Raw genomic sequence first — 26,042 nt, forward strand, 5'->3', positions numbered from 1 at the left:
CGCTCTTAGTTCGTCTCTCGTGTACGATAATATAGAACCTATCCTTCAATCATGGCGAATGACAAGGTTTGTAAGGGCCCGAAGTCCTTATGCATTGAGGATAAGGGTTAGGACCGGTCGCGTGATACATCATGTTGGAGTGCGTAGGAGTGCACTTCAAGTAAGGAGAGCAGGACGGGGGGAACTTATAGGCAGCCGTCAGGCGATACGAACGAGATCCGAAACACAATGCCCACCCTGAAGAAACGATCGACATATTTGTTTTTTATGTCATTGGCCTTATCCCCTGGAGGTCCTATGCAATGCCCCGTTGATCGTCGCTTGGCACCGGAGGCCCGGAGGGGTTCCGCTTCAGACCAACTGCACGTCAAACTGCCTACATTTTACGTCTGAACGACAATTACTGTGCATAAGATCTTAAAGAGTCGTGAATTCGTCTTGGTTTATGGTTATGATATTAGCTAGCTAAACGGGACATGGTAACAGTCGGCCACTCTGGCAATTCAGCATCCAGATATATATATTCGCAGTTGCAACACCGACATGTTCTCAGTATATTTATATTTAATTACCTATGTTAGAGGCTTAGAGCAGAAAGCTAGAAATTCCTTAACATCGCGACCCAAACATTCCAGTAGAGAGATATTGTTCAACCTTAACCAAACTGACCACGATGACATTGTTATAGCTCTAGAAAAACGCGACTCAATCAATCCATGTATTTCTACTTCCCATGCACAAACAGCCTCTGGCTCACAGGCTCAAAAGTCTTTTCGCGAGGCCCACCGATCGGTTTCCCAAAGACCAACTGCGCTTTAAGACTCCAATCCGCGGGAATGTTCCATTGCTCGGCGACGGGGTCATCAAACATCGGGTTGTAGTGCTGGAGACTACATCCAAGCCCTTCTGCTTCCAGAAGCGTCCAAACTAAAGTATTGATCAGCAATGTACTCAAGGTTTTGTCGGACTTCACTCACGCGCATATTGATTCATCGCACTGGCATGTTCAGACCCTATGAACAAAATTAGCCAACAGGAATATTCAAGGATGAGTGTATACTTCTGTCCAAAGACATACACTGCGGAAACTTGTCTTTCAGCATCGGCCACTTTTCTTCTAGGGGTCGTATCGGTGCAGGGTCCTCGTAAAATAGCACCTGTTGAAAATGAGCGGACATCCTGTATTGTATTCCAACAGAATCACGGCGATACTCACCGTCCCATATGCCCCGCGAAACATGGCGATCCGTGGTTTGTAGACTTTGTCAAACACTTCTGGAGGAACGGTTGAGCTTGCAACTTCATATGCGATATCCCATAGTTTCTGGTGCTCATCCTTGAGGAGCATGACCAGTCGCGAGGTCTGGCTGTTGAAGGGACTTGGAGTGTGCAGAACAACGTTGGTAAGTAATTCCTCTAATCGATCATCGGAGATAGTCGATTCGTTGGTCAGAGCATAGATGGTCCGACGGTCTTTGAAGCTATCGCTGATGCTCTTTGCCATTTTGTACAATAACAGATGCTGATTTAAGGGTACTGTGAGAATGGTGGATCTTGTAAGAGACTGACAGGGACACAGGAGGGATATTTGAGGGAGAAATAGTCGTGATGAGTTGACCCAAGATCCTAGCCATGGGGGCCGGATTTGGGGGCTGAGCAGACCTCTTCGAAATGCGCGTATCAGATGTTCTGATAGAACCAAGCTATTTTAGTGTAGAGGCTATTTTTTTCTTGATATTACGGTAGAGTCAATCAAGTATAGGTTTGAGGATATAGATAGCAGGGAGTAAGCCCTAAATCCCGGGTACACCACTGATTGCGCCAGGACCGTCGCAGAAAGGCAAGGATCAACCCCACCAGGCAATTTGACGCGGGTCAAGAAATATGTCTACATTCCATATCTCAAGACCAGGGGTTCGGGACGGTACAATCGAACTGCGCAAAAGAGTATAAGTCGGTTAATATGGGGGGGGGGGGGGGGTTGTTTTAATTGTGTACTGAGAAAGCAATGTTCGTCATTCTCGAGTTGCGCCCCTTCAGGCGGAATTAGCATATGGAAGAACTGGAAGATAGTCCATACTATCTACTACGGGTAAAAGAAGATAAATCACAAAATGGTAACACACCAAATCCAGAAGTAAACTCGTCTGGGCAAAAATGTCAATCAATCATTGAACAAAAAGAAGTGGTCACGGAGAGGCTCGAACTCTCGACTTCTGAGTTATTAGCTCAGCACTCTAACCGACTGAGTTACGCGACCAATTGTTGAAGAACAGTTGAAATAATTAGCATTATTAAACAATCTTTACTGAGCAACGTACAAGCTTCATCGGGTTTTTCACTTTTTTTCTTGTTTTCTTTTTTTTTCCTCTTTCTTTTCTTTTTTTTCTTTTTTTATATATATATACCTAAATAGAAGTGTGAAGCTCTATGTTTGTGAGATCAATCTCTATAGTTTTCTTTTCTTTTTCGTCTTCTTTCCCAATTTTATGGGACTGTGTTCAAGTTGGTGCTCCATAACTTTAGGTTTATTTTATGTTTAGATTGATATATAATTTTCGCTATGAATGTGAACTTTTAGAATTGCCAGTCCAATTAACGCAGTTATCCAACAGCATGAACCAGGGCTCTACTACTCCGTACCCCTAGAGAATGGAAAGGATCTCTAGAATATATTTAGCAAATTTGGGAAACCTTTCCCCAAATGGTGTCCCCTTAAACGCCGTCCTCAAGGACCAAGATATCATATCCTAGCCGAGCACCAAGCAACATTACAAACAAGCCATAGAACGCAAAGTCTCGGATCTAATAAATTGTAACTAGAGTAATATTGTATGTAAGGTCTCTTGATAACTGCTCCATTGCTCTAACCAGAAAACTGCCCTAATTTAAACGATGCTCTCCCTTTGTTATAGCAAAGTGATTAGCACCTACAACTACCTCACTCTACAACGAGCCGCCCATGCTTCCGGATGGAGGATGAAATCATGATTGCACGCGATAACCTGTAAGAGCCTTGTGTTTTGTATATGACTGGCTATGCAGAAGAGATGCCCTGTCTGGTATCAAAAGCCTTCCCTAGTTCCTATTTCGATGCTTTCTTCTCCCCCGTCAACGTATCATACATCGACCCAAACTCCGCATACCACTTATCCACAACACCCTGACTCATCCCAGGAGCAATCATACTATCCCCACGCTCCAAAGCAGAAGTAAAGAACCCCATAAACTCCTCCACAGAAAGTGCATTGGGATTCTTATCCTTCTTATTATCATTCGGATCCTCCCGATCCCGATGCAGGTCTGTTCCCACCGAAGGCGGCGCAATCTCAATCACCCTAACCCGTTCATACCCACCGCGTGCAAGCTGAGTACGAAGCGTCATGCTCCAGAAATGCAGCCATGCCTTGGTCCCATTATATACAGGGTTAATGACGGAGAAAGGCACAAACCCTAGAATGGAAGAAACATTCATGATTGTAGCGCCGTTGGGCTTGCTTTTGAAATGCTCCAAAAGGCCAAGAGTAAGATGCATTGGCCCGCGGATGTTGATATCGATCTCTTGATCTGCCTTTGCTAGGAAGTCGGTTGGATCGTCTTTGAGGACCTCTAGTGGACGTTGCACGCCAGCGTTGTTGACCAGGCAATCGAGGTCGGGGTATTTTGCCGTGACGGTTTTGATAAACGATGGGATTTGTGAGGTCACGCCCGTGTCCAAGGTGAAATAGTCCGTTGCCCCGATCTCTTTGGCTGTCTCTCGTAGTGTACTCTCCGTACGGCCTGCGATGATGACCTTTTTGCCTTTGCTTAGGAGGTACGCGGCTATGGCCTTGCCCAGGCCACCTCCTCCGCCGGTGACAAGAGCACACGAAAATGTGAGATTAGACATGATAGTATAATTATGACAAGGGGAACTAGAGCTTCTGTATCAAGTAACTGGTAGAGGGAGGGTTATGTGTGAGATAAGACCAAGATTTATAATCTCGGAAGTGGATTCTCTCGGAAACAGCCCGAAATTCTTCCGGTTGACTCGGAGCTGTGCGCTCGAGTGGGTCTTAGCATTCCAATGACGCACTTTCTATGCCATAATACCTGGGAAGTTTGAAAATTTGAAGAATTCTGGCATTACGCCATGGATGCTTTTTTTCATATGTTACCATACGAAGTGCTGAGCACTTGTAAATGGACAAATCAGGTCTGCGCCGAACCATGCAACACCCATTACTACTAATACATTAAACACCGAGATCAAAACATCTTATCAGCAACACTTTCTCCGTGATCCAATGCGTCGGCTTCCTTGCGCAGTACGTCGGCCCGGAAGCGCCGGAAAGCGGTCTCAATCCTCTTCTTCTGTTCCGGGTCAGCAGTGATCGTGCGACTGCCACTAGCTGCTCCGCCCAAGAAGCCTACAACAATGAATTTAGTTAGTACTCTGTCAATAGATCTATATATTGCATTACCCCAGTCATTATAGGGTTCAGGGTTAGGTCTTACCTAGCTCTCCACCCAGAAAGAGTCCACCAGCAGAAGCAAAGAAGTACGTTGCGAAATCACCAAGCGTAGTTGGCTTCAGTAAGGGGGTAATATCGGGAATAGACTCTGTTCGCATCTTGATTAGTATCCCCTCGTGAATAGCAGCAATAGGCATAGGATCTCATACCTGTCCGACCATCGGCGAAGACCACTTGTGTGGGTCTCTCCTGCGCGCGGAAAACATCGAAGAAAGCCTTGCGCGAGCTTCGTAGTCGAAAGGCGACATAGAGACCCAGTCCAATTCCCACTGCAGAGCCAATTCCAGTCCAAAGAGAGACTTTCGAAGCTGCAGACTTCAAAGTATCGCGGTCTTCCTGTCGCAAGTCGTGCTGAAGGTGTTCATCGGCCAGACGGGACAATTCGTCGCTGCGACGATTGCGGAGGGTGGCGAATGATTCGGGCATGTTGTAAGAATTGGAATCTAAAGTATTAAGATCAATTGAATAGTTTTAAGGGATAATCGAGGACTTGTAAGGGTATAAGTTTAGAACTTTGTGGACGAGTTTGAAAAGAGGATTAAATATATCCATGACGTCATCGATCCAGCACAATCACATGTGCCGGTGCCTGGCGATTATCATTGTTGCCTGATGGCCTGATGGCATCCAGGCACTGATTTTTTCTTACCTTCAATTCTGGCCCCAACCTGTCCTAAGACGCGTGCTCATTCCCTCGGTAATCGGACAAGATATAGCGACGATGGCATTTCCTCCCGCCTCTGCTGGGCCCAATGCAGTTAGAGCTTACATCTCTGACATTCTCGTCTCTAAGCATGATGCAACAGTAGACTTTGCCAAAGAAGTAGCTAGTCGCTGGCAGTTAGGTCGACCAAACGACCTGCGTCATGCCTCTGCCTGGACATTCGAACACGTTTTCGGAAAAGATATCGGGCGTTTTCTATACCGAACGGTTCAAGAGGATATCAGGGAACAATGGTATAGCTCTACCGCTGGGGTGTTGAATTCCTGTATGTACAGTATTGCTGGCCGCGACTGAACGCGGGGTATTAATATCAGTTCAGGGCTGTTAGTTTTCTCCATAGTGTCCTCTGCGTTCTTTCTCGTTCGGGCAACACGAGTAAATTCATCTTCTACGAGTGCTGGTAAGCTCAATATCTCTTGTCACCACGAACATCATGACTCAGCACCAGCTGATTGTTATAGCCTCGTTGCGCTACGCCGGCTCAGCCTTTGGGCCGCCGATGGTCTTCTGTGGAATTCAGGACCAGTACAGTCCGTGGCAATTTCCTCGACTTTTCCTTGGTGGCATTGTAACCTTCTTGACTGTTCTCGCGTTTCTGGTGGCTTCCACAGACCAGCGTGTGGAGAAGCAGAAAACAGAGACAGAAGACAGAAAGAAGGACGAAACGAAACAGAGAGAGTAGTGCAGTTGTGGCGTGTGTATCCATCGAGACATGAAAGATCTCTGGGCTAACTTCCCGTGAAACATTATGCCCTGGATCATTATGGAGGGTCGCCAAAGGATAGGGTGAATGAGTAATGTGGAACTGGCCGATATGTACATAACTGGCTTGTGAAGAAAGAAGAAGAAATTCACCTCTGGTTAATATTAGATATCTAGCACAATGTTATTCAATTGATTAGGGAGACTCATCCTACACCCACAGACCGAGCAATAAGTCCTCCCCACAGCCCCACTTTTCCCAGCGGCGGCCTCGCGGGGTCATCGCAAATCCAACAAAAATAGCTTCTGCATGACAGCACTAGCAACATCAAGCAGTATGCCGGACTTCAAATACGCAAAACCCGTGATTCTCTCGCGACGTACCCTGGTACGTATTGAATTCTTGCCCAGGCAGCGAGTGCCATCTAACAGTGAAGGACAGGACACTAAAGAAGCCGAATGGAAGAGATTAGTCAAGACAACCTATCGCGATCCTAATGGGGTGCAGAGAATCTGGGAGTCTGCCGAAATGCAGGTAAAATCTTTCCATTGTCATGCGAACCAAGGTCTCGATAGAGAGGAGTAGCTGATTCAGTCGCACAGACTCGACCGGCGGACAGTGACTTCGATGGAGTCAGTATCGTGGCCACCTTGAACAAGTCAACGGGTCCGGAACTTGTTTTATTAAAACAGTACCGACCTGCTCTGGATAAGGTGGTCATCGAGATCCCCGGAGGCCTAATTGACCCCGGAGAGACCGCAGAGCAATGCGCGGTGCGGGAGCTCAAGGAGGAAACTGGTTTTGTGGGAGAGGCGGAAAGGACCAGTAGAACTCTGTTCAATTGTGAGTACACGACTTGGCGGATCTCGCTATAGGAGCTGTGTCTGTTTCGCTAGAAAGAAAGACTGACGGCTTGGTAGCTCCCGGATTCTGCAACAATAATTTTAAGCTCGTTTATGTGAATGTGGACCTGTCCTTACCGGAGAATCAGAACCCCAGCCCAGAGTTGGAGGAGGAAGAGTTTATCGAAGTCTTCATGCTCCCTATGAAGTCACTCTTTTCGGAAATCAAGAGGCTCGAGAAGGAGGGATTTGCCATTGAGACTCGGGTTGTTGCGCTCGCGGAGGGTCTTGAGCTGGCTAGGAAGTGGAACTTGTGAGTAGCGAGACAGTTTGCATTTGTAAGGAAGATTTGCTTTGCGTCGAGCAAGGTTGGCTGGGAACTTGACCGGGTTGAGATCAGTCGATTTGTATACACCGTGAACATATATGAGACGCCATATAATCTAACCCTGGAAGACATAGTACCTCATTGAAGCTTATAAACTAGCTGCCTCAAGATAGATGACTCCGTATTGACAATTAGTTGCACTTACCGATAGCCCACACTCCAGGCTCTTCCAAAGTCCTACATGACGAAACCTTGCAAATTTGGTGGTATTCAGAGACTCACCACTGTGTGGGGCAGGAAATTAATACAAGTGATACACCGAAGACTAATACGATGCTATAATGTGCCAAACTGTACTTTATTTCTAGTTTCACTTTTCTTTTTTACGATGTGGCTGTTGGTGCTGGAAATTGGATGCACGCAATTAACTGCAGGCAATTGATTCCGGTGGAATACATTACCGAATATGGTAACCTTCCCGGTGATGGACCAAAATGTCTCCGGTGGAGCCCTGTTCATCAATGCAATATAAGTACGTCCCATAGCAGCCGCATGAATAGAGCTTAACGGCCTCATATTACCATTGTATAGTTTATTTGCTATTGCGAAATAACAACCGTTCATTCAGTAATCTATCAAAATGTCTTCCAACACGATTACCGTGACCCTCCACCAACTTGCCAAAATGATCGATCACTCTCTCCTGCACCCGACCATGACCGATGAAGACATTGTTGCTGGTCTGCGCATCGCCCGTGCGAACAACGTTGCAACCGCCTGCGTGAAACCATACCTCATACCACTGGCCAAGGAAGAGCTCGCCGGTAGCGACGTCCTCGTTTGTCCGGTGATCGGGTTCCCTCATGGTAACAGCACAACGGAGATCAAAGTGATCGAGGCGACGGCAGCAGCCAAGGCAGGTGGCAACGAGATCGACATGGTCGTCAACGTGGGTAAAGTCCTTGGTGGCGATTGGGACTATGTGAAGGAAGAGATCCGTCAGATCAACGAAGCGGTTGTGGCTAGTGGTGCCATTCTCAAGGTTATCTTTGAGAATGATTATCTCCACTCTCAGCACATTGCTAAACTGTGCGAGATCTGCACGGAACTAAAAGTCGCCTTCGTTAAGACCTCGACCGGATATGGCTTTGTCAAGCAGAAGGATGGGTCATACAACTATCGCGGAGCAACGGTTAAGGATCTCAAGCTCATGAGAGAGAAGTCGGGGAAAGATGTCCAGATTAAGGCAGCCGGGGGTGTAAGAACATTGGACGATTTACTGCATGTCATGAGCTTGGGTGTGACTCGAATTGGCGCCACGGCGACTGTGGCAATTTTGGAGGAAGCGAAAAAGCGAGGAATTGGCAACGAGCCGGTGGAAGTTTCCTTCAAGCCCATGGCTGATAGCACGGCCGGGTATTGAGTCGTCTCCAGTGATAAATGTAAATGACGACTTGGGCTTTTTGGTATATAATCAATAACACAGATCACACAGATCATGCTTCCTCACGCCAGGCAGGCCTGTAAGCCATGTAGATACTAAGCCTAACGATATATAACACCTGTTCTGAGAGAACATGGGCCGATATTACCTCACTTTAAGGACTTTGTTGTCAAAGAACGTTTTGTCGATTGAATGTACGCAAGCTAATGTGAATTTGTTCTACCTCGTCAGATGGTGCGTGGTGCCTAGGGTGGAATATTCTCCAAACCCCAAATCCATGTTTGCTCCAGCATCGGGAAGCCTTCGTCGGTAGGGGGTCGGGGAAGCGAAGAGTTATACGACTCCTCGGGATCCACTGATAATCGTGGGGCGTAAGTAGAGAGGGCTACTTGAACGAAACATTAGTGACAGGAGCCAAGAAGAAACAGCAGTCTTTCGTACCTTGATCAAAATCAGAAATGGCCTCGGATAAAGCCGGGTCTTCCATATACTGCAGGGCGTTCTCGTTGGCCACGCTGAATGGATACGTAGAATCAGTTGTTGGAATCTCTGATTGTTGGCCAGGAACTGGACAAGCTGTGCCATCAGATCGCCGAGTATATGCTACAGAAACGGGAGCATCTGATGCAGAGTCGACCGCTTCTAGAAGTTGAGAATGCTCGATCAATCCACCGGCTGCATTGTCACCTTCATTATCTCTGGGCTTCGAGAGCTCTATAGGCTTGGACACATCAAGCATCACGCTCAGTTCCTTCTCCATCACGAGCCTCGCTAGGCGCTGAAGAATCTCGAGACCCTGTGCAGCAAGGACTGAGCGATGCTTGAGTTTCTCTTGGATGCCCATGAGACGATGCATCCCAATCTTTGTATCGCGAGATTGTGGTCCCAGGGGATCGATGCTGCTGAGGATTCCTAAGGTTACACCGGCCGTGAATGTGTGGATGCTGACGAATGCTGCGGCATAGGTTTCTGATATGAGGTCAACAATTGGGTGCGAAGCAATTTCGGCCATGCTTATAGCTGCAGCTCGGCAAGTCTGCAGTGAAGACCGAAAGGGGCTCATGCAGTTTGAAGTTGACTCTGTGAAGCCCCTGGGCTCAGAGTTAGAGGATTGGGAAACGACTTTATACGACAGCAGCGGACGATGAACAAGGATCTTAGCATTTTCGTAAGCAAGTTTGAGGGTGAGCGCCTGAAGCTGATAAATATGGTTCTCGAATACAGGCCCCGATGCACCAATATCTCGATCAACTGCCTGTGGTGATGAGTAGCTAACATCCGCTGCATTTATGTTATCCCACCGTAGCTCGGAGGGAACCTCTGCATGCCAATGTCGTAGCTTCATATCAATTGTGCGTACCCGGTCGATAACATAGGACGGGTCCAAGGTTGAGTGATGTAACCGTGAGCCTTCAGCAGAATCAAGACGGACATTATATAATTCAGATAATGCATCCTTGGTAATGACAGACAATTTCGACATGAAATATTTATAGGACAGTAAGGTTGCCTCACCTGTAGCCGGCTTCTCAAAGGATGAGGGCGATTGCCCAATCGGTGAGTTGAATTTCGGATCTAGCGGCTCAACATCGCAGTCAGAGTCTTTAATACTCAGAGGGTAACCATATGCCATTGAACAAAATGTTTCAATTTCATATATGGCCCACCACCCTCGCTTTCTTGCTTCATTCTGCTTTCGCGCAGCAGTACTCTTTGGTAATGAGTGTTGGGGACTCGATGACCTTTTGCGATGAAGGCCTAGGGCCTGAGCGATGCGCAGCCCACAGCCACATACCGGCCATGCCAGTCGAGGTGCCCCATGGTATAAATAGTAGGTTCCGAGTAACACACACATTTCTACGACCTCTAGGGAACCGACAGAAACTATGTCCAATAGTCGTGTTCTCACGGCAGAGAAAATTCGTTCTTTGAGTTTATCAGGGCCAATGCCATACGTGGCTAAGAGCTGCCGGCGATGGTCCCCCATGTACTGTAGGCCAATAGCGATAACCATCAGAAATGTGCTAATAAATCCTAGGTCTTGGGAAGGATTCGAGGTCCGCGAGTTTGATAGTTTGTAGAGCTTCGGCCATCGTCGCCGGAAGTCATCTTGGTGAAAAAGGAGCATGAACCAGTGGACTCGGTCAAAGTAGGTATCTACGAGCAAAGCTGCTGCTTGGTAGTCAGGTAAAAGTGATACCAGCTCTGCCACAGCTGATCGAGAGGAATAGGCCAATGATCTGATCATTGGAGGCATGGGGCTTGTTGCTGGTGAGGCACGGCCATTATTGGGATTCGTCGTCGGTGTTTCTTCTTCCCCTGACGCGTCGGACACAAGGTCACCGAGCCCGGCTCCAGGAATAGCATTTGTTGCGGCTGACTCAGGAGTAGCTGCGTTGTGAAGTTGGAATGCCTACAGAAGGGTCAGCCACCATCACAGCGCAACATAAAGAATTGTAGGAATACCCCATCCACCAAGGCCATCGTAGAGCTAGAATTCCAGGATTGATGGTTTGCCGAGGCTGGTTGTTGATCGATTGTCTCCCATGTATCCTCCTGGGCAACATGGTGCGAGCAGACAGTAAGAGACTGGAGATGAGAATTGCTACGCGATGATGATATAGACCCCGTAGGTTCAACTATGCGGATCCTTTTAGTAGAGCGCTCCGATTTCCGGGGCTGATCTTGTTGATAAACCCTCCACCGGGCAGGAGTGACCGGTTGACAGTCAACGCCCGTTCTTCTACACAACGTGCATGGGCGAGTTATATCACACTGTTCCAGGACGTTACTCAATGTTGACTTAACGGTTATCAGGGGGAAGCTGACCTTTAGTTTCTGGCGTCGACATCTTTCACAAGCACTCGAGACTTTCTTTTTGGCGCTACCAGCCATGATTACCAATAAGTACCTTCCTGCTTCACGTATGGAAGAGCTACGGAGCTTTAGGCCTGATTGGCGCTGAGAGTGCCCATTTTCGACGTGATAGAACGAACCAAATCCAAATATCAAAACGCGGTGGTGTAGTTATCTCGGAACCGGAAGAATCTATTGATCCCATTTGATGCCCGATATATCAGGCGACATTCTATGGATACCTTAACCATCACTCACAATTGCTTTTGGAGATCGTGTAGTTGAGTATATCTCTTTGGTTATTGATGCTTGTTAATCTAATCTGATCTGAGAGTATTCAGAGAGGTAGTGGAGAGTCTATTCTACTAGCAGTAGTAATGGCGTTGACACAGTTGTACTTGAATATAACAATCTGACGCACAAGCCAATATTTAGACCAACACAAATAACAGAATAGGAGGAGCATTTTGATTAATAGAGTAAATAAGGATGGCCAACTTGTTATAGAATATTGTGTGTATGAATGAAAAGTGTATTTCAATAACACCTGTCATTGAGAATCAGATAAAAGCTTTCGGCGCCATAGGTTGGAGCCTGAGATCCCAATGGAAAATAGTACAATCTATGCAAGCATTAGATATCATGCCCCCGGACCTGATGTACTCATCTGCTGGCATTTCTCCAGCTGATTGTACGAGTACCGCCTCCTAGCATGCGAGCCTTTACCTCGGTATTGTACAGGATGAGAATCAGAAAGCGCGACACAAGGAGCCATTGGTTTGTTCGACCCATGCCTTGCTGCCCACACAATGATGGCACCAGAGGAGGTGATCCGGATCATACTTTTGTTTGATTGTATAAAGACGGGAATAATTGGGCCCAAAGAGAGACCATTGCCAGTTCGGCTCGTAGCGGTTTGCCTGTCCAGCACATTGCATATGAATACAGGAACTGAAGCTTGGGTTACAATTGTAAAATTAAACGAGAAGTTCAAATATGTAAAATACATACCTCATTGAAGTACTTCCTGTGTCAGGAGCTAATTGAAGTAACGCATATCCCTTGGTATAAGTTACTCCTTCGATGGTTTGGTCGGCGATGGACTCAGTTGTCCCAGCTCTGAGAGGTAATAAAATGAACGACAGTATCACGCCAGGCTGGATTCAGTGCATTATCCACAGGGATCTTGCTACCAGTCATAGTCCCAGAAATGGAAGGGTTAGAGACTTCATTGTGAAAAAGATTGACTTAGCCGGTAGGCTTTTACACTGACGCCGAGGACTATGTATGCTAGACTTCAGTGATAGTTCAGAATACGGCTGCCTTATGATAATTTAGAGCATTTAAAGCACTAGGTGTTGGCAACAGTCTGCATATAGAATAATGTGTACCGGAATACTGAGTGGTGGCTACTCTTAATTTATAATGAGCAGCTATTTCCATAATCTTAGCTATAAGTGGACTAAACATCGAGGATAGAAGAGCTTTAAATGAATGGCATCCGTTTCTTTGCTAATCTTTCTACTGAAGCTTTATTTGTAGGAAGAACATAGATCTCACAGCTGATGAGGACAAGCGCACATAGTACTTCCTAACATTCACTTAAACGGACTACTTTGATGAAGAAGAAATTACGAGGTAGCAATTTGTTCTAATTGGATAGAAGCTGAAGGTGGTGATCTGTTTAGTATCCTATACTTTTTGATACAGTCAAAGCTAATTACAAACTGCACTTTCCGCAATCCGGCGCCGTGCTCGAATGCTCCACTAAGGTTGAGCGATTCATGTTCTGGTTCGAGCGAGGAACATCGTTGGAAGGGTTCAGTTCGAAGAAGCTAGTTGGTTTCAAAGAGACAGACATCTTCTCAACTGGCATAACCGGGAAGTCTATTTACGATCGCAATTAGCTAAACGTTTAACGTAAACTGCGATCATTGGAAAGGGAGGGCTTACCTTCAGGCCGAGTGACATGAGTAACGCCAAAAGTGTGCCAGAGAACGACATCTTCATTCTCGACATTCTCATTACGACGAGCCCATACACCCAAGCCAGTGTCCTCTCGGCTTTGGTTGGTGAACTCGCCAGCAGCCCAGAACTCATCGTCCTGGTAGGACGTCACCCAGATGGGCTTTGAGGAGAAATGGCCGCGCTTGTAGTTGAAAGTCTCCGGGCCCATCATGAGCATTTGACTGGGTAGCGCGTGTAGCTTGTAGCCGACTGGCTTGCCCGAAACGGGATTGATTTGAGATGGGTTAATGATTTTATAAGTTCGAGACTGGCTTGTATCAAGATCATAACCGCCAGGTTGGGTGACGGGTGTGGTATGGACACGGAACGCTACACCGAACGGGTCGAGCTGCGGGTTATTCACGACCGGCTTAATGTCATCATAGGTAATCGTGTTCCTTACTCCATCAAGGGCTGGATTGATACGCAAGCAGAAGAGATGCTGGTGGTTAACGGCAAGGACACCCGGCGCAACCACTGTTCCCCATGGAGAAAGAGTCTTCTGGCGAATGGGCATGGTAGATACAATGCCAGTGGCTTTGACATCGATGTGGATGTTACCTGCCTGGTCGAGGATGTAGGCGAGAATGTATTCGTAGTTGAGTACAGTGGCCGTGCACTGAATCACCAGCTGGCGGTTTCGAACCATGGACGCCTGCCCGTTGCGAATGTTCGTGTGCTTCCATCCGACCCCGTCATCCACTTCATGCATGCAAATGACGTTTTTCATGACTACTGGCTCTCCGGACCCTGAGGTCCGGATACCATCGAAGTAAGCAATGAGACCTAGGCAATCACAGCCCAGGGTCAATGTGTTAGAGGTGATACCGAATCCAGAGTCTCCCAGGTCGAACGCCTGCTTGCGGTGATACGGGGAGCGAGGGTCACCATAAGGGACAGTCATCTCGCTCATTGAGATTCGATGGAATAGGGACCGACCGTCATAGAAGACATTATTGAGAATAGGACCTTCACGAACATTCCAGCCCATGTGGAAGGACCATTTCTGCCAGGAAACATGACGACCATCGATGCTGAATGATGGACCCTCAGGCTGAACTACGTGCAGAGGCTTCACATCCTTTCTGAAGTAGTCATTGCCCAGAACCCTTGCGCTGTATTCCACCGCCTTGACGGGTTCCCAGGGCAGAGTGTCGGATTCTAATTCGGCTCCGACACCTATTGGGAGTCTCTCAATTTCTAGCAGCTCAAGTGTGTGGGCGTCAAAAATGGGGGCAAACGTGGTCGGGATGGAATAGTGGTTCGCTTCCGGGTCATCGTTGAGGGCAATGTACATGTAGCATTGGTAGAGGCGTCGACGCTCATTTGCATCATCTGTACCATAGAGCCAAGGATCATTGATTATCGTTACTCTGTCCAGAAAGTCAGCTAAAAACTGTGATCGCTGATTCTGCACAATAGTGGTTCACGCACCCTTTGGGAAGCTTGAGCTTTTCAACCTCAGCCTGAACTGCTGGATGTTCGGCACAGGTCTGAATGATGCGATCAATCTCGTCCATATCGGCGGGTCCTTGTATTTCTGGGTATTCCTCATCTACTTCCACGACTCCCTTGCTGAGATTTATTTTTGCTTTACATAGCGTCGTACTGCCATGCTTGTGATAGTATGTGTAAGCCTTGCGAGGAGGTGGTTGAACTCGAGCAGTCCGGTCTTGCAGGTACGCAAGCTGGCTTGCCTTCGGGGGTTCGAGGAGGTCGATAACCTTGAACCGAACGGCGGTCGGGGAATGGTAGGCTCGCAGTGTCTGCGAAGCTTTGCGCAGCTCTGCTGGAGAGAGAGGGTCAAGAGGATGGAACATTGCGAGGCCTAATTCGTTGTACTCGAGGGAGGGTGTTTAAGAGTAAGGAATCTGATAAGTGGGAGAACCTGATCAGCGTGGTGGTTGAACAGCTATTTATCTTGTTGAGACCCGCGGGAAAAAGCCCTTAACGTAGCCATATTAACCCCACACTCGCCGTAGGGGTATAGTCCCCCTTTGGATATTCTTACGCACTCGAATGATATTACAGACTTATCGCCAAGGGGATCTCGGTATCGCCGCAGTGGAGCGTTCCTTATGCGACTTAAGAGTTGACAGGGTTTCCCGATAGGGTAATACTCCCAGCAGCTGACCCACTTAACCCTAGTGTTGGCCATTCGTCGTCCCCAAACCCCGCCTTTTTGCTGTTTGAATGCGAGTATACGTATGATGTTTATTACCAGATATAGCGGTGGTCTGGAACTTATTTGATCCAGGGCGTGATTCTTTCCGACTACGGAAAGTGTTCCAATTGCTGTTGCGTATTGTGTGCTTAGCTGTAGCAAGAGAAAAGTGTCTAGTGTTGAAACTCGTTGAACATCTCATGACGCTAGAGCTCATGGTCAAGACCAAAAATTTAGATTTACGTTAGTAGAAGTGGGCAATTCTTCGCCTGCTTATCTGTGACCTTCACGTTCAACATTCGCATAGTAATCGAGGTCGATATATACAATTTAGAGCAACAGCTATGCAGGTTGAACAGTCTACAGGAGACGCGAGCGCGGCTATTGCTCGAATGGATGAGGCGACAAGTGGTCCAAATCCTAGAATCCCAGGGGTGGTTAGCATCGCAGTGGCCAGAGATGGAAATCCAATCCTGTCGCACGCATCGGGTAGCCTGAAACTTGGTGGCGAAGCACGCATGACATTGGATTCCGTGTTCTGGATAGCTTCATGTACAAAGCTCCTCACAGGCATAGCATGCATGCAACTTGTGGAACTAGGGAAGCTCGCACCCGACGATGCCGTTGAGCTTGGCCGTCTTGCTCCAGAGCTGAAGGAACTGAAAGTGTTGACGAAAGACTCCACTGGATCGTACACCCTGGTGCCGCAAGAGCGACAAATTACGCTCAGAATGCTCATGACTCATACATGTAAGTTCTACCAGTCATTATCTTGACCGATCTCTAACTCATGAGAAGCCGGGTTCGGATATGCTTTTGACGACGTTAAGCTCTGCGACTGGGCAAGGCCGACCGGTATCGACGATTTCTCAGGACGGAGAGAAGATGTTCTTTTGCGACCGCTAGTATTCCAACCAGGAACGGGGTTCCAGTACGGTGTGAGCATCGATTGGGTTGGAGTCGTTATAGAACGGGCCACGAAAATGAACCTTCAGGAGTATTTTCAAAAGTATATCTTTGCGCCGCTAGGTATAAAGGATCTGGCGTTCTACCCAACGCGAGACATGAAGCAACGCCTTGCCTACATGCACCAACGCGCAGTTGACGGCTCATTGAGCGTAACCGACCAACTTGTTCGACATGCGCTTGTCGAATCTGTGTATGCAACGAATGAAAACTTCTGTATGGGTGGTTGTGGGTGCTTCGGGACACCCAGGGAGTATTCGAGTGCGTTATTGTTTTCCCCATCTCATGAAATATCGGAACTAAGTGAACAGAAATCCTGGCTATGCTTCTCAACAACGGAACCTGCCCAAAGACCAACGCGCAGATTTTAAAGTCAGAAACAATACAGCGTAAGCCCTCACTACGCCTTACATTCGTCAGTGCGTTTATACTAATCCTCTGCGTGGAAAGAAATGTTCACCGACCAAATTCCACAGTATCCGCTCCATCACAATGACTATTGCCAGTCAGCAAAACTCATGCTCGCCAATGATTGCCCTATTATCCCAAAGCCTGGAAACCCGACCAATGGGTGGGGGCTTACATTCATGTTGAGCCACGAGAGAAGCGAAACTGGAAGAGCAGCTGGTTCAGCGTCTTGGGAGGGCCTGGCAAATTTATACTGGTTTGCCGATCGTGTCAATGGCATTGCTATGATCTTCGCTACCCAAATTCTTCCATACGGAGGTGAGTTGTGGACTCTACTTTTACCATTATCGATTCTGACTATGTACATAGATCTCGAAACTGTTAAGCTTTCCCAGGAGGTTGAGAAGGATGTGTATGCAAGTTGTGGCTTGCTAACTGAGTAGGTTCTTGTGATCTAGAGATCATGAAACGTGGCTGACGGTTTTTATTAGTCCTTCAAATGATAATATGTAATTGTAACATTAATAGAAAAATTGGAGGGAACTCCTCTCGGCTTTGATTGGGTTATGGAATGTATTCAAGGCACTGGTGGCAATGAATGATTTCCTCATGAATGACTTGTAATCGATGATAACTGATACATATCATGAATCGTGAGTGCAATCAATCATAAGGCAGATGGAACGGACAATTGACAAACTTCAATCAGCTTTGGAGCGTACAAGACTCCACTCAATATGTGGCCCTTCAAAACTTCTCCTTCCGACGAAGAGCCAAAGAACATTTATAAGAGTAAAAACGCCAACGAGAATTACGCACACATAGTTCATGGACTGCAGGCTGACAGGTAGATTTGGTGGCATGCAAATGAGAACGCCGAGTACTACAATCCAGAGGACCGAGAAAGCGTTGCAGAAGTATCCAACCCAGCCAAGTTTCAAATACCTTTCTGGGAGGCCCGTGCGGCCTTGGGTGAGGAGGATTCCCTGGGGTATAGTATAGGTGATGTTCAAAAACAGGACTGCTGAGGTGATGATGGAATTAAATGCGGTCGTGGAGGCTAGATATAGAAGGCCATACAGACAGCTGAAAAGGAAGGTAACCACTGTCGTGCGGACAGGGAATTTGAGCTTCTCATTAACCACGGAGAAGTATTCTGGGAACGGGGTTCCTTTCTTGACAAGAGTTAGCTAGCATTAACCTCATACAGAGAATATTGAAACTTACGTCGCGAGCGAACGCCCATGCAACTCGACCAGCACTGACCCATTGTGATGGAAGGGAAACTATATCTTTTGTTGGATATATATCTCAAGTGATCTGTTTACCAGACGACTTACAGGCATAAATGACCCATAATAGGATAAATAGCCCTAGAGTAACACTTCGGCTTCCGGTTCTGGTCCATGATGTTAGTCTTAGATATTTGTAAGACTTGTGTGATGTGTAATACTGACATCTGGTATACCAGCTCAAGACTGGGGAGAGATGCCTCCCGTATTGCCTCCATGTCAATGGTGAAGTACATAAAGACAATAAATAGCGGAAGACAGGTAAGGAGTCCTATCATCATTGTTATCGTCATGATCTGCGGTACTCACTTTCCCGGCTTGGGTATTTCTTCACAGATGTGAATGACTATTCAGCGTTAGTGCACCGTGCTTGACAAGCAACACTGCCCTGAAGTAACACAAACTGACCTCCATCCACACCCCCAAATGCATACATAGCATTGCTTATAGACAGTAGCCAGGCAGTGCCTTCGTTCCACCCACTGTTTCCTTGTCCCGACTCCAATAGAAAAGACTGTGGCTGCATTTTCTGGTGCATGACAACAGAAACGACGAGGAAGATGACGAAGCCTGACAACGACAGATAAAGTGCTATTTGGGTTACGAGCGATATTCTGTTAGATGCGGTAAATACTGGGATAACTAGATGGGGGAGGTAATTAGTCTATTGGTTCTGTTTATAAGCACATCCATGGTTTTCTGCCGTCCACGATACTTACTCGTAACAAATGACACGCCAACATAAGTAAGATATGTCTGCCACTGATTGGCAACGTATTCTGGGGAGCAAAAATTGACAATACCATTCAGAACGACGGTAGCAAGGGAGATACCAGAGCAGCTGTAGGAAAAGAAGCAAAATATTAGAGCGGAGATGATATATGACAGGTTGATTTCAAATGGTACATACGTGACAATCCACCATGCCAAAACGGAAAGCCAGCCAACAATATATGCACTGTATCTCCTCGTGGTTTCGGGGCTCAGGATATAGCAGAAGTGGTACTGCCCACCGCTAGACTGTTTATCTACAGTGTCAGTAGCTTCCTTGTATGTGTCCGTGTCCGTGTGTGTGTATTTGTTAGGAACCGGCTAGCCCTACAGGAAAGGCAGACCCTAGCTCAGCTAGTCCTAAAGTCACAATAAATTGAACGATGAAAGCTGCGACCAGACTGAATATGCAAGCTTGAGCACCACCATATGTCAGGCTCTGGCCGAAGCAGCTCTACCACGTTCACAATTGTCAGCCGGGTCTCTTCTGGAACAGAAGATGACCATACCAGATAGCCAATCCAGGAGTTGGTGATTGAAAAGCCCAGTCCAAGAGCAGAGAGCCAGTTGAACTGGCGAGGCATGGCCGTCTGATGGCCATTTGCCCGAAGGATTGCATCGTCGTCGTCTGCATCCTTCGCAATATCGTTGACTGTTCCAGGGATGATGCTCTGGTCATCGGCCGCAGGAGGCTCACCCTTGATGGGCTTTTCCAGTGCAAATGCCATGGTAAGATATACAGTTTATTAGAAAAAAGGAATACCACAATGAGTATGAAACTGTACAAATGAATGAGCGCAGTTTGGTTGAACACTTTATTCGCCTCAGGAATTGCGGCATTTTATATGCACTACATTCCAAATGTCTTAAACATATCAAGGGATACTACAACGAGGCAGATAACGTTGTGCCTGTAAGGGAGTGGCTCTCCATCCTCTGGTCGTGCTTATCGGGCATACAAAGCCCTAGTATAACTTCCCCGCAAACTTAGATGCCGATGGCCGATAAGCAAACCTTCTACTGCTATATTAGTGCGGAATACAGAAGAAGAAAGTTCAACGGGGGTAATGGTAAATTGAAAAAATGGAAATACAAAAAGAGAATGCTAGAAAGGAAGATAAATCGGGAATGGATCCGACTGCAACTCCTTGTTGATCAGGGCTCGTAAGGGCCCGTGCGCCCCCAACCACCTAAGCTGGATAACCTACCCTTTTGAGTAATATATCCAACCTCTCAGCTTCCCCACACGAATCCCCAGAAACAATTGCCACGGATGTCAGACGACAAGGGACAAGGGGCGTAGACGAAGACATCTTGTGACGACATCGGTTATCTTTTAAGATATAAGATATGCATCTATCGCTTCCATACCCCAGAGCCATACTTGTTACCATTTGTATAGGTAGTACTAAGTTATTCATCCAATTGCAGATTATCCAACATGTCCGACTCCTTTGGTACATCCAAGTACAGTGACGAGGTCCAGAAGGTGTCCAAGGATACCCCGCTGGAGGAAATTTTGTACCTTCTTAAGCGTGATGGCGGGGTATTTGTGAAGAATTTAATCCCCGAAGAAGATGTCGATAAGGCATACAGTGAGGTAAAAGATCGTATGGATAACGACATGGAATGGGACGGCGCGTTCTTCCCAGGTAAGTCGGAAAATACTTCAACATACGCATACATGATTTAGGGCTAACGTCATCTGTAAGTGCAAACTAAACGGGCTCCTTCACTAATTGCGCGAAGCCCTACATACACTAAGACGCAATTGATGAACCCTCTTTTTCGCAAGGTCTGTGACCACTTTCTGACTACACGGAGCTGGTTTTGGTGGGGGGATGAGAAGAAGGAGTCAGTATCAAGGCCCTACGTACATTCCTGCACAGCGATGAGAATTGGTCCCGGGGGTAAGGCCCAACCATTGCACCGTGATGACTATATCGCCCATCGCTATCATACTGAGATCGAGAAATGGGATGATGCTCGTGACATGGACCGCGAGTCAGCCGTTGGATTGTTTGTGGCTGGCTGCAGAATTACGAAGGAGAACGGGGGTACCCAGTTCATTCCCCGAAGCCACCTTTGGTACGTTCGAAAGAGACATCCCCAACATCCTCGAGACGGTCCATCTGACACGTTACAGGGGCACTAATCGCACTACTCCACCCCGCGTTGATCAGTGCATTTTCGCGGACATGCAAAAGGGTGATGGCTTCATTATGTTGGCGTCTGCCTTTCATGGTGGAGGTTCAAATGTCACCGAAGACGAGTATCGCCTAGCTTTCGCTACGTTCATCACGCGTGGATTTTTACGGCAGGAGGAGAACCAATTTTTAGCCGTACCGCAGGATGTGGCGCGGACTTACGACCGTGACATTCAAGAGTACATCGGATATTACATGAGTGATCCCGCGTGCGGCTACTATGAACAGATGGATCCGATATACCATCTTCGGCCTGAGCTCTTGAAGGACGCTAGACCCACCGACTTCTAAGGCTCACTCTGCGATGTTAGGAAGTTTTAATATCGTGTGTTGAGACCTAGGGATGTGACATCTTTTGTATGGTAAATAGGCAGCGCATTATGAAATGAATAGGTATATCAAGTTCTTGATTTTCACCTGTCCTCTATTTCGAGTATTCCCAGTTTTCAACGTGTTGATGTCGGAACCGACTCTAGATTCTAGCCTACTAAAATTAGATCACCCGTCTCAGAGGTTTTATTTTCATTTTTATTTTTTTATTACAAACACCTGGTACAATGTACAGGTGTTCTGCACTCTTCTTACCTAAATTGTTTCTCCAGAGCGACGATCTCTTGGCAGTGCGTTGATCACAGGAACCCCAAGGGTGTATGACGAAGTAAAGAATATCGACATTTCGTACTCCGCACGAGAGAAGTGTATTATGACGTCTGCCAGAACGCGGAAGCCTACGGCTATGCATGTTTCGCGCCTTGAGGAGGGGTCGGTTCAAGGGAATAAACAACGTTAATACTCTAGCTCTGAACCTGAAACCAGCAACTGGGCTGGCTTACTTACCCTATTCGGTAATGCGCTCAACCAGTCTACCAAAAGATGAGATTGAACGAACAGAGGGGATTGGCGTCTCCTCTTACCTCCGCATGATAGCTGAAAAAATAAAAGACGCTGATTTCGCTGTAGCTATACCCCCCCAGCAATATCATTCTATAATCGTTCCTTGATATCCTCCCCCGTAGAAGTCTTGTTACTCTGAACATTTCATTTTGTTTTCATATATTGACAGTCGATAACATGCACACCAACAGCCAGAGCAGTGGGCAGTTACCGAGTCTGTCCTCAAACCTGATCGGTAAAACAGCCATTGTAACGGGCTCCTCCCGGTATGTTGGTTATCTCTCTCGAGCGTTGAAGACATCGCACGGCTAATGAGCCCCAGGGGCATCGGTGCTGGAATTGCGCTCGACCTTGGTCGCAGAGGTGCTGCAGTTGTTATAACATACACCAGTGAAAAGTCGCTTCCATCAGCAATCTCGGTGTCTCGCGCGATCGAAGAGACAGGGTCAGGGGGAAAGGGAATTCTAGTACAGGCCGATATCACCTCCACTACAGATCGACAGAGACTCATCGATGCAGCCGCGGAAGCGAGTCCGAACAAATCGATCGATATACTAGTCCATAATGCGGGCAATGGAGATGACTGCTATCTCAAAAATATTTCAGAGGAATTTTTCGAAACCTTAGTGAATGTGAATTTGAAAGGTATGTGGAGCGACCATGAGAAGATTTCAATTGACAAGGCTGATAGTTGGGCTCCTTGATGGCCTTGTCATCGCATAGCTCCCGTGTTCCTTACTCAAGCCGCCGTACCTTATATGCCTCGAGGCGGAAGAATTGTGCTTATCACATCTGCTGCAGCTCGCATGGGCGTTGCGGAAACCACAGTGTATGCAGCCAACAAGGCTGGTCTAGAAGCGTTTGCAAGAGTTTGGGCCACTGAGCTTGGTCAATCTCATGGAATCACCGTCAACTGCGTGAGTCCAGGCCCAATTGCCACAGAGCAATTTCACAACAGTTCTCCGGAGTTCAAGCGAGCATTGCAACCGATGATCGAAAGTACGCCGGCTGAGGCACGGATGGGAGAAGTGGAGGATATTGTACCTCTCGTGAGGTAAGAGACTGTCACTAATTTTCATATTATGGAGATGCCCGAAACTGACTTGTTAATAGCTTCCTTTGCTCCGAAGAATCGCGCTGGGTAACTGGCAGTGTCCTTAGTGGAACAGGTGGACTGCTGCTCTTCTAGGCGTGGCAATAACAACGTGGCAACGCGTCGATATAGCGAAGGCAAACAGTATCCCACTGGTATAAATAGCGACACAAAACGATGATAAAATCCAGATAACGTAATAATAGCAAAAAGAACAAGACAAGCAAAAAAAGAAACCGAAGTTGCTGCAGAGGTCCATCCAATAGTACCAACCGTAGGACAATTCTGTCTTCAATTTTTGGGGCTGAACCAAGGAATAATCGTAGAGCATGCCAGCTTCTCCACAACGATCATGGAGCCCGTTTCTCACGTGGGCTGGGACAGTATTTATTGGCGTTGATCGCTCCTTTCTCCACTTACCTTGTACTGACGTCCACGACAAGCCTTCGTTGTGTAGCATTTTTGCAATTTTTAGCCATGAGATCTCGGAGCAGTACGTCAAATTTGACTGCATTAACCGGCATACTATCTGCTAGGCCTATTAATCATGCAATTAGATCCTGCCTGTGGTACCTGCCGGAAGAAGTGCCGTAAATGTGACCGCGCTCGTCCGATTTGCAACAGATGTCGGGTCAAAGGTCTCCACTGCGAGGGCTATCCCCCGCGGTTTCTTTTTTTCCAAGATCAAATTAATTCAAAAGGACAACAACAGAATGATGCCCTGCTATCGTCGAGCGAGCCATCTCCAAGTAGTAAGACACTCTGTGCGCTGTATACTGCCCCTACTGACGATGAAAGCCTAGGCCAAGAAACGCGGTCAAACGACACAACGGCCACCAATGGCCAATCTAGAACTACCAACAACGAAAAGAAAGAAGAAGGTCGAACGAGCCTGCCGCAGCGGAGGCGAGGCGATGCCTCTCATGCAACTACAGAAACCAACGATGCGATAGGCTCCACTAAAACCTCGCTCGCAGGCACGATGGATGATATCTTGACACTGCCTGAGACTGGAAATCTCCTCAGTTATTGTGAGCCCTGAGAATATTGACCTAAGATGCGTTTCTGACTCTCATTGGACGCAGTTGATACGACTTTATGCAGTGCATTAATAATCGATACCGACGATCTGCGCAATCCATTTCGAGGCTATATCCTTCCGCTTGCATATCGTGACATTGGAATTCTAAATGCTGTGCTGGGCCTTACCATGTGCCACATAATCTCGTCTGGCAAGCGGGCGATTGAGAACGTGAGCGTTGCCAGAATGATAGAGCATCAACTATCCGCATTGCAGTCCCTCAGCTCCCTCTTGATGAAAGAAGAGATGTACGGCCTCACAGATGATGAACAGGACATATTGCTGGCAGTTGTGATTCTACTAGTTCTGTATGATGTAAGGATTGAGTTCCATTCCCTTGCTTTGAAACGTAGCGGCATAGTCCAGAGACTTATGTGACAACAGATCTGTGAGACCGGGGTATCATCTCATGGAGTGCACCTGACCGGAGCTGGCTACATATGTGGAAAGCTTGCACAGCAGCCCAAGGTCATCACATCTCCACGAACAACATTCCTTCTAACAGCCTTAACTTGGTAAGTCTCGTCACCCATCGATCGTATCATACCTACCTTAACCATCAGACAAGGCTAGACGTACTTCGAGCATTTAGCGGTGCTGAAAAGTTGGCCTACAGTGACAATGTTCGTAGGTGTATTTTAGAAGCCGAGCATTTTAACCTAGAGACTCTAGTGGGATGCCCGGTGGAATTGTTTTACGAGATAGGATGTATTCTCACGGCAGGAAAACAGTATATGGACGGAGAGCTCTCCCATGATGATTTTCAGAACCTACTAGATGATGCAGAACAATTCTTTCGGGCCTGGGACCCTGAAAGTGCCGCTTTTCCAAGTGAAGATCTAGAGTGGATACAGCTCGCAGAGGCCTACCGCCATGTCTGTATCATTCGGGTGCTGCGGTTCCCAGATACATGGGCTATTCCCTGTGAGGATCACCGAATCCAGTCGTCTGTTTGTGCCATCCTTGATGCTTCAGCTGAAATTTCGGCCGACTCATCCTGGTTCAAAAGGTTGCTGTTCCCTCTGTTCATAGCAAGTGCAGAAACATCTATACCTCACCAAAAACGATATATCGAGTTTTGCATGCGTGAGATAAAGAAGTCAACCGGATTTCCTCACCCTGCCATGAATGAACTGCTTAGCAGAGTTTGGGGTGAAAGACAACAACAGGCAAACAAATCAGGGAATGTTCCGTGGATGGAATTTGTAAGCCAAATCCACCTTCCATGATACTGCACGAGCTAACACTGCAAAGACCTGCTCTAAGGATCTGGTTCGCCAGCATGACTACCTGATGTTCTGATGACAACTATCCTGAACAAGAGGTTAGTTTTGCGCAGCCTTGGTAGTTCAACCGCTCTTCAGCTTCTCTGAATGGGCACAGTGTACCGCGTCTCATTGGATAATCTATTGCAAGCTTTGATGAAGACAGAAACAACCTAGGTTACGCAGGCTGTATCATAATACCTAGCCCAACTAGTAGCCCCCAATCATTATCCGTGCGAATCACAATCGGCGAGTTGTGCATGATTTACTGAGGGGATATGACCAAGAAATCTGAAAAGAGATCAACGTCTCTTTGTTCCAATGGCCACCACCAAAGTAGAAGTGTGGTTGCGGGATGTCCTTTAGCATAATATCTCAATTTCGGGAACAAACACATATCCCCGTCTCACCCTCGGCTGAGTCCATTCAAAACTAGCGCTCAATGACGTCAAACAATAAGGCAGTGCCTTTTTCAAATCAATT

The 26,042-nt window shown here is 47.1% G+C and overlaps 13 protein-coding genes and 1 non-coding gene across 14 annotated transcripts; 7 read left to right on the forward strand and 7 right to left on the reverse strand.

Moving 5' to 3' along the window:
- Positions 1-724: 724 nt before the first annotated feature.
- BDV38DRAFT_280209 (Nitroreductase-like protein) lies at positions 725-1,504 on the reverse strand (the record flags this gene model as incomplete). Its single annotated transcript, XM_032059244.1, has 4 exons — positions 725-927; positions 978-1,013; positions 1,079-1,157; positions 1,217-1,504. The coding sequence occupies 4 exons, from the start codon at positions 1,502-1,504 to the stop codon at positions 725-727; spliced, it is 606 nt and encodes a 201-aa protein (XP_031916278.1).
- A 682-nt stretch (positions 1,505-2,186) lies between these two features.
- On the reverse strand, positions 2,187-2,260 carry BDV38DRAFT_t75. Its single transcript has one exon. It is a non-coding gene; the product is annotated as a tRNA-Ile (tRNA).
- A 593-nt stretch (positions 2,261-2,853) lies between these two features.
- Positions 2,854-3,889, reverse strand: BDV38DRAFT_290484 (uncharacterized protein; the record flags this gene model as incomplete). Its single annotated transcript, XM_032061490.1, has 1 exon — positions 2,854-3,889. One exon carries the CDS (start codon positions 3,887-3,889, stop codon positions 3,086-3,088), a length of 804 nt encoding a protein of 267 aa, XP_031916279.1. The 3' UTR covers positions 2,854-3,085.
- Positions 3,523-5,011, reverse strand: BDV38DRAFT_240223 (uncharacterized protein). The gene is made up of 3 exons (XM_032053872.1): positions 4,664-5,011; positions 4,498-4,602; positions 3,523-4,409 (listed from the first exon to the last, which is right to left on the reverse strand). Exons 1-3 carry the CDS (start codon positions 4,938-4,940, stop codon positions 4,249-4,251), a joined length of 543 nt encoding a protein of 180 aa, XP_031916280.1. The 5' UTR covers positions 4,941-5,011; the 3' UTR covers positions 3,523-4,248.
- Positions 5,012-5,175: 164 nt separating this feature from the next.
- On the forward strand, positions 5,176-6,109 carry BDV38DRAFT_240226 (uncharacterized protein). Its single transcript, XM_032053873.1, has 3 exons — positions 5,176-5,503; positions 5,558-5,638; positions 5,700-6,109. The coding sequence occupies exons 1-3, from the start codon at positions 5,236-5,238 to the stop codon at positions 5,918-5,920; spliced, it is 570 nt and encodes a 189-aa protein (XP_031916281.1). The 5' UTR covers positions 5,176-5,235; the 3' UTR covers positions 5,921-6,109.
- A 153-nt stretch (positions 6,110-6,262) lies between these two features.
- On the forward strand, positions 6,263-7,160 carry BDV38DRAFT_240228 (NUDIX hydrolase domain-like protein). Its single transcript, XM_032053874.1, has 4 exons — positions 6,263-6,328; positions 6,383-6,475; positions 6,544-6,784; positions 6,862-7,160. Exons 1-4 carry the CDS (start codon positions 6,278-6,280, stop codon positions 7,098-7,100), a joined length of 624 nt encoding a protein of 207 aa, XP_031916282.1. The 5' UTR covers positions 6,263-6,277; the 3' UTR covers positions 7,101-7,160.
- A 591-nt stretch (positions 7,161-7,751) lies between these two features.
- BDV38DRAFT_290490 (2-deoxyribose-5-phosphate aldolase) lies at positions 7,752-8,534 on the forward strand (the record flags this gene model as incomplete). Its single annotated transcript, XM_032061491.1, has 1 exon — positions 7,752-8,534. The coding sequence occupies one exon, from the start codon at positions 7,752-7,754 to the stop codon at positions 8,532-8,534; it is 783 nt and encodes a 260-aa protein (XP_031916283.1).
- A 266-nt stretch (positions 8,535-8,800) lies between these two features.
- Positions 8,801-11,450, reverse strand: BDV38DRAFT_280215 (transcription factor domain-containing protein; the record flags this gene model as incomplete). The annotated part of the gene is made up of 3 exons (XM_032059245.1): positions 8,801-8,940; positions 8,997-10,968; positions 11,022-11,450. The coding sequence occupies 3 exons, from the start codon at positions 11,448-11,450 to the stop codon at positions 8,801-8,803; spliced, it is 2,541 nt and encodes an 846-aa protein (XP_031916284.1).
- A 1,681-nt stretch (positions 11,451-13,131) lies between these two features.
- Positions 13,132-15,238, reverse strand: BDV38DRAFT_290492 (copper amine oxidase; the record flags this gene model as incomplete). The annotated part of the gene is made up of 3 exons (XM_032061492.1): positions 13,132-13,298; positions 13,365-14,791; positions 14,853-15,238. 3 exons carry the CDS (start codon positions 15,236-15,238, stop codon positions 13,132-13,134), a joined length of 1,980 nt encoding a protein of 659 aa, XP_031916285.1.
- A 688-nt stretch (positions 15,239-15,926) lies between these two features.
- BDV38DRAFT_269229 (serine hydrolase domain-containing protein) lies at positions 15,927-17,399 on the forward strand (the record flags this gene model as incomplete). The annotated part of the gene is made up of 5 exons (XM_032056925.1): positions 15,927-16,332; positions 16,381-16,809; positions 16,860-16,937; positions 16,999-17,274; positions 17,326-17,399. 5 exons carry the CDS (start codon positions 15,927-15,929, stop codon positions 17,397-17,399), a joined length of 1,263 nt encoding a protein of 420 aa, XP_031916286.1.
- Positions 17,400-17,657: 258 nt separating this feature from the next.
- Positions 17,658-19,747, reverse strand: BDV38DRAFT_269230 (amino acid/polyamine transporter I; the record flags this gene model as incomplete). The annotated part of the gene is made up of 9 exons (XM_032056926.1): positions 17,658-18,131; positions 18,184-18,248; positions 18,297-18,355; positions 18,414-18,552; positions 18,657-18,890; positions 18,968-19,089; positions 19,159-19,268; positions 19,351-19,473; positions 19,529-19,747. The coding sequence occupies 9 exons, from the start codon at positions 19,745-19,747 to the stop codon at positions 17,658-17,660; spliced, it is 1,545 nt and encodes a 514-aa protein (XP_031916287.1).
- A 713-nt stretch (positions 19,748-20,460) lies between these two features.
- BDV38DRAFT_269231 (phytanoyl-CoA dioxygenase family protein) lies at positions 20,461-21,517 on the forward strand (the record flags this gene model as incomplete). The annotated part of the gene is made up of 3 exons (XM_032056927.1): positions 20,461-20,671; positions 20,732-21,107; positions 21,166-21,517. 3 exons carry the CDS (start codon positions 20,461-20,463, stop codon positions 21,515-21,517), a joined length of 939 nt encoding a protein of 312 aa, XP_031916288.1.
- Positions 21,518-22,297: 780 nt separating this feature from the next.
- On the forward strand, positions 22,298-23,309 carry BDV38DRAFT_290493 (SDR family NAD(P)-dependent oxidoreductase; the record flags this gene model as incomplete). Its single annotated transcript, XM_032061493.1, has 4 exons — positions 22,298-22,386; positions 22,443-22,765; positions 22,844-23,174; positions 23,234-23,309. 4 exons carry the CDS (start codon positions 22,298-22,300, stop codon positions 23,307-23,309), a joined length of 819 nt encoding a protein of 272 aa, XP_031916289.1.
- An 886-nt stretch (positions 23,310-24,195) lies between these two features.
- BDV38DRAFT_269233 (fungal specific transcription factor domain-containing protein) lies at positions 24,196-25,596 on the forward strand (the record flags this gene model as incomplete). Its single annotated transcript, XM_032056928.1, has 5 exons — positions 24,196-24,244; positions 24,299-24,609; positions 24,679-24,809; positions 24,863-25,499; positions 25,549-25,596. The coding sequence occupies 5 exons, from the start codon at positions 24,196-24,198 to the stop codon at positions 25,594-25,596; spliced, it is 1,176 nt and encodes a 391-aa protein (XP_031916290.1).
- Positions 25,597-26,042: the final 446 nt, after the last annotated feature.

The sequence above is a fragment of the Aspergillus pseudotamarii genome (genome assembly GCF_009193445.1).
Source record: "Aspergillus pseudotamarii strain CBS 117625 unplaced genomic scaffold BDV38scaffold_12, whole genome shotgun sequence".
In the NCBI taxonomy this organism is placed as follows: domain Eukaryota; kingdom Fungi; phylum Ascomycota; class Eurotiomycetes; order Eurotiales; family Aspergillaceae; genus Aspergillus; species Aspergillus pseudotamarii.

Coding starts and splice junctions, on each gene's coding strand:
- BDV38DRAFT_240223 (XM_032053872.1), bottom strand. CDS start 4,940: ATGCCCGAATCATTCGCCACCCTCCGCAATCGTCGCAGCGACGAATTG. Junction 4,603..4,663: donor CTTCGCCGATGGTCGGACAG/GTATGAGATCCT, acceptor AGATGCGAACAG/AGTCTATTCCCGATATTACC. Junction 4,410..4,497: donor CTTTCTGGGTGGAGAGCTAG/GTAAGACCTAAC, acceptor TCATTGTTGTAG/GCTTCTTGGGCGGAGCAGCT.
- BDV38DRAFT_240226 (XM_032053873.1), top strand. CDS start 5,236: ATGGCATTTCCTCCCGCCTCTGCTGGGCCCAATGCAGTTAGAGCTTAC. Junction 5,504..5,557: donor CGCTGGGGTGTTGAATTCCT/GTATGTACAGTA, acceptor ATATCAGTTCAG/GGCTGTTAGTTTTCTCCATA. Junction 5,639..5,699: donor TTCATCTTCTACGAGTGCTG/GTAAGCTCAATA, acceptor TGATTGTTATAG/CCTCGTTGCGCTACGCCGGC.
- BDV38DRAFT_240228 (XM_032053874.1), top strand. CDS start 6,278: ATGCCGGACTTCAAATACGCAAAACCCGTGATTCTCTCGCGACGTACC. Junction 6,476..6,543: donor GGGAGTCTGCCGAAATGCAG/GTAAAATCTTTC, acceptor TCAGTCGCACAG/ACTCGACCGGCGGACAGTGA. Junction 6,785..6,861: donor CAGTAGAACTCTGTTCAATT/GTGAGTACACGA, acceptor ACGGCTTGGTAG/CTCCCGGATTCTGCAACAAT.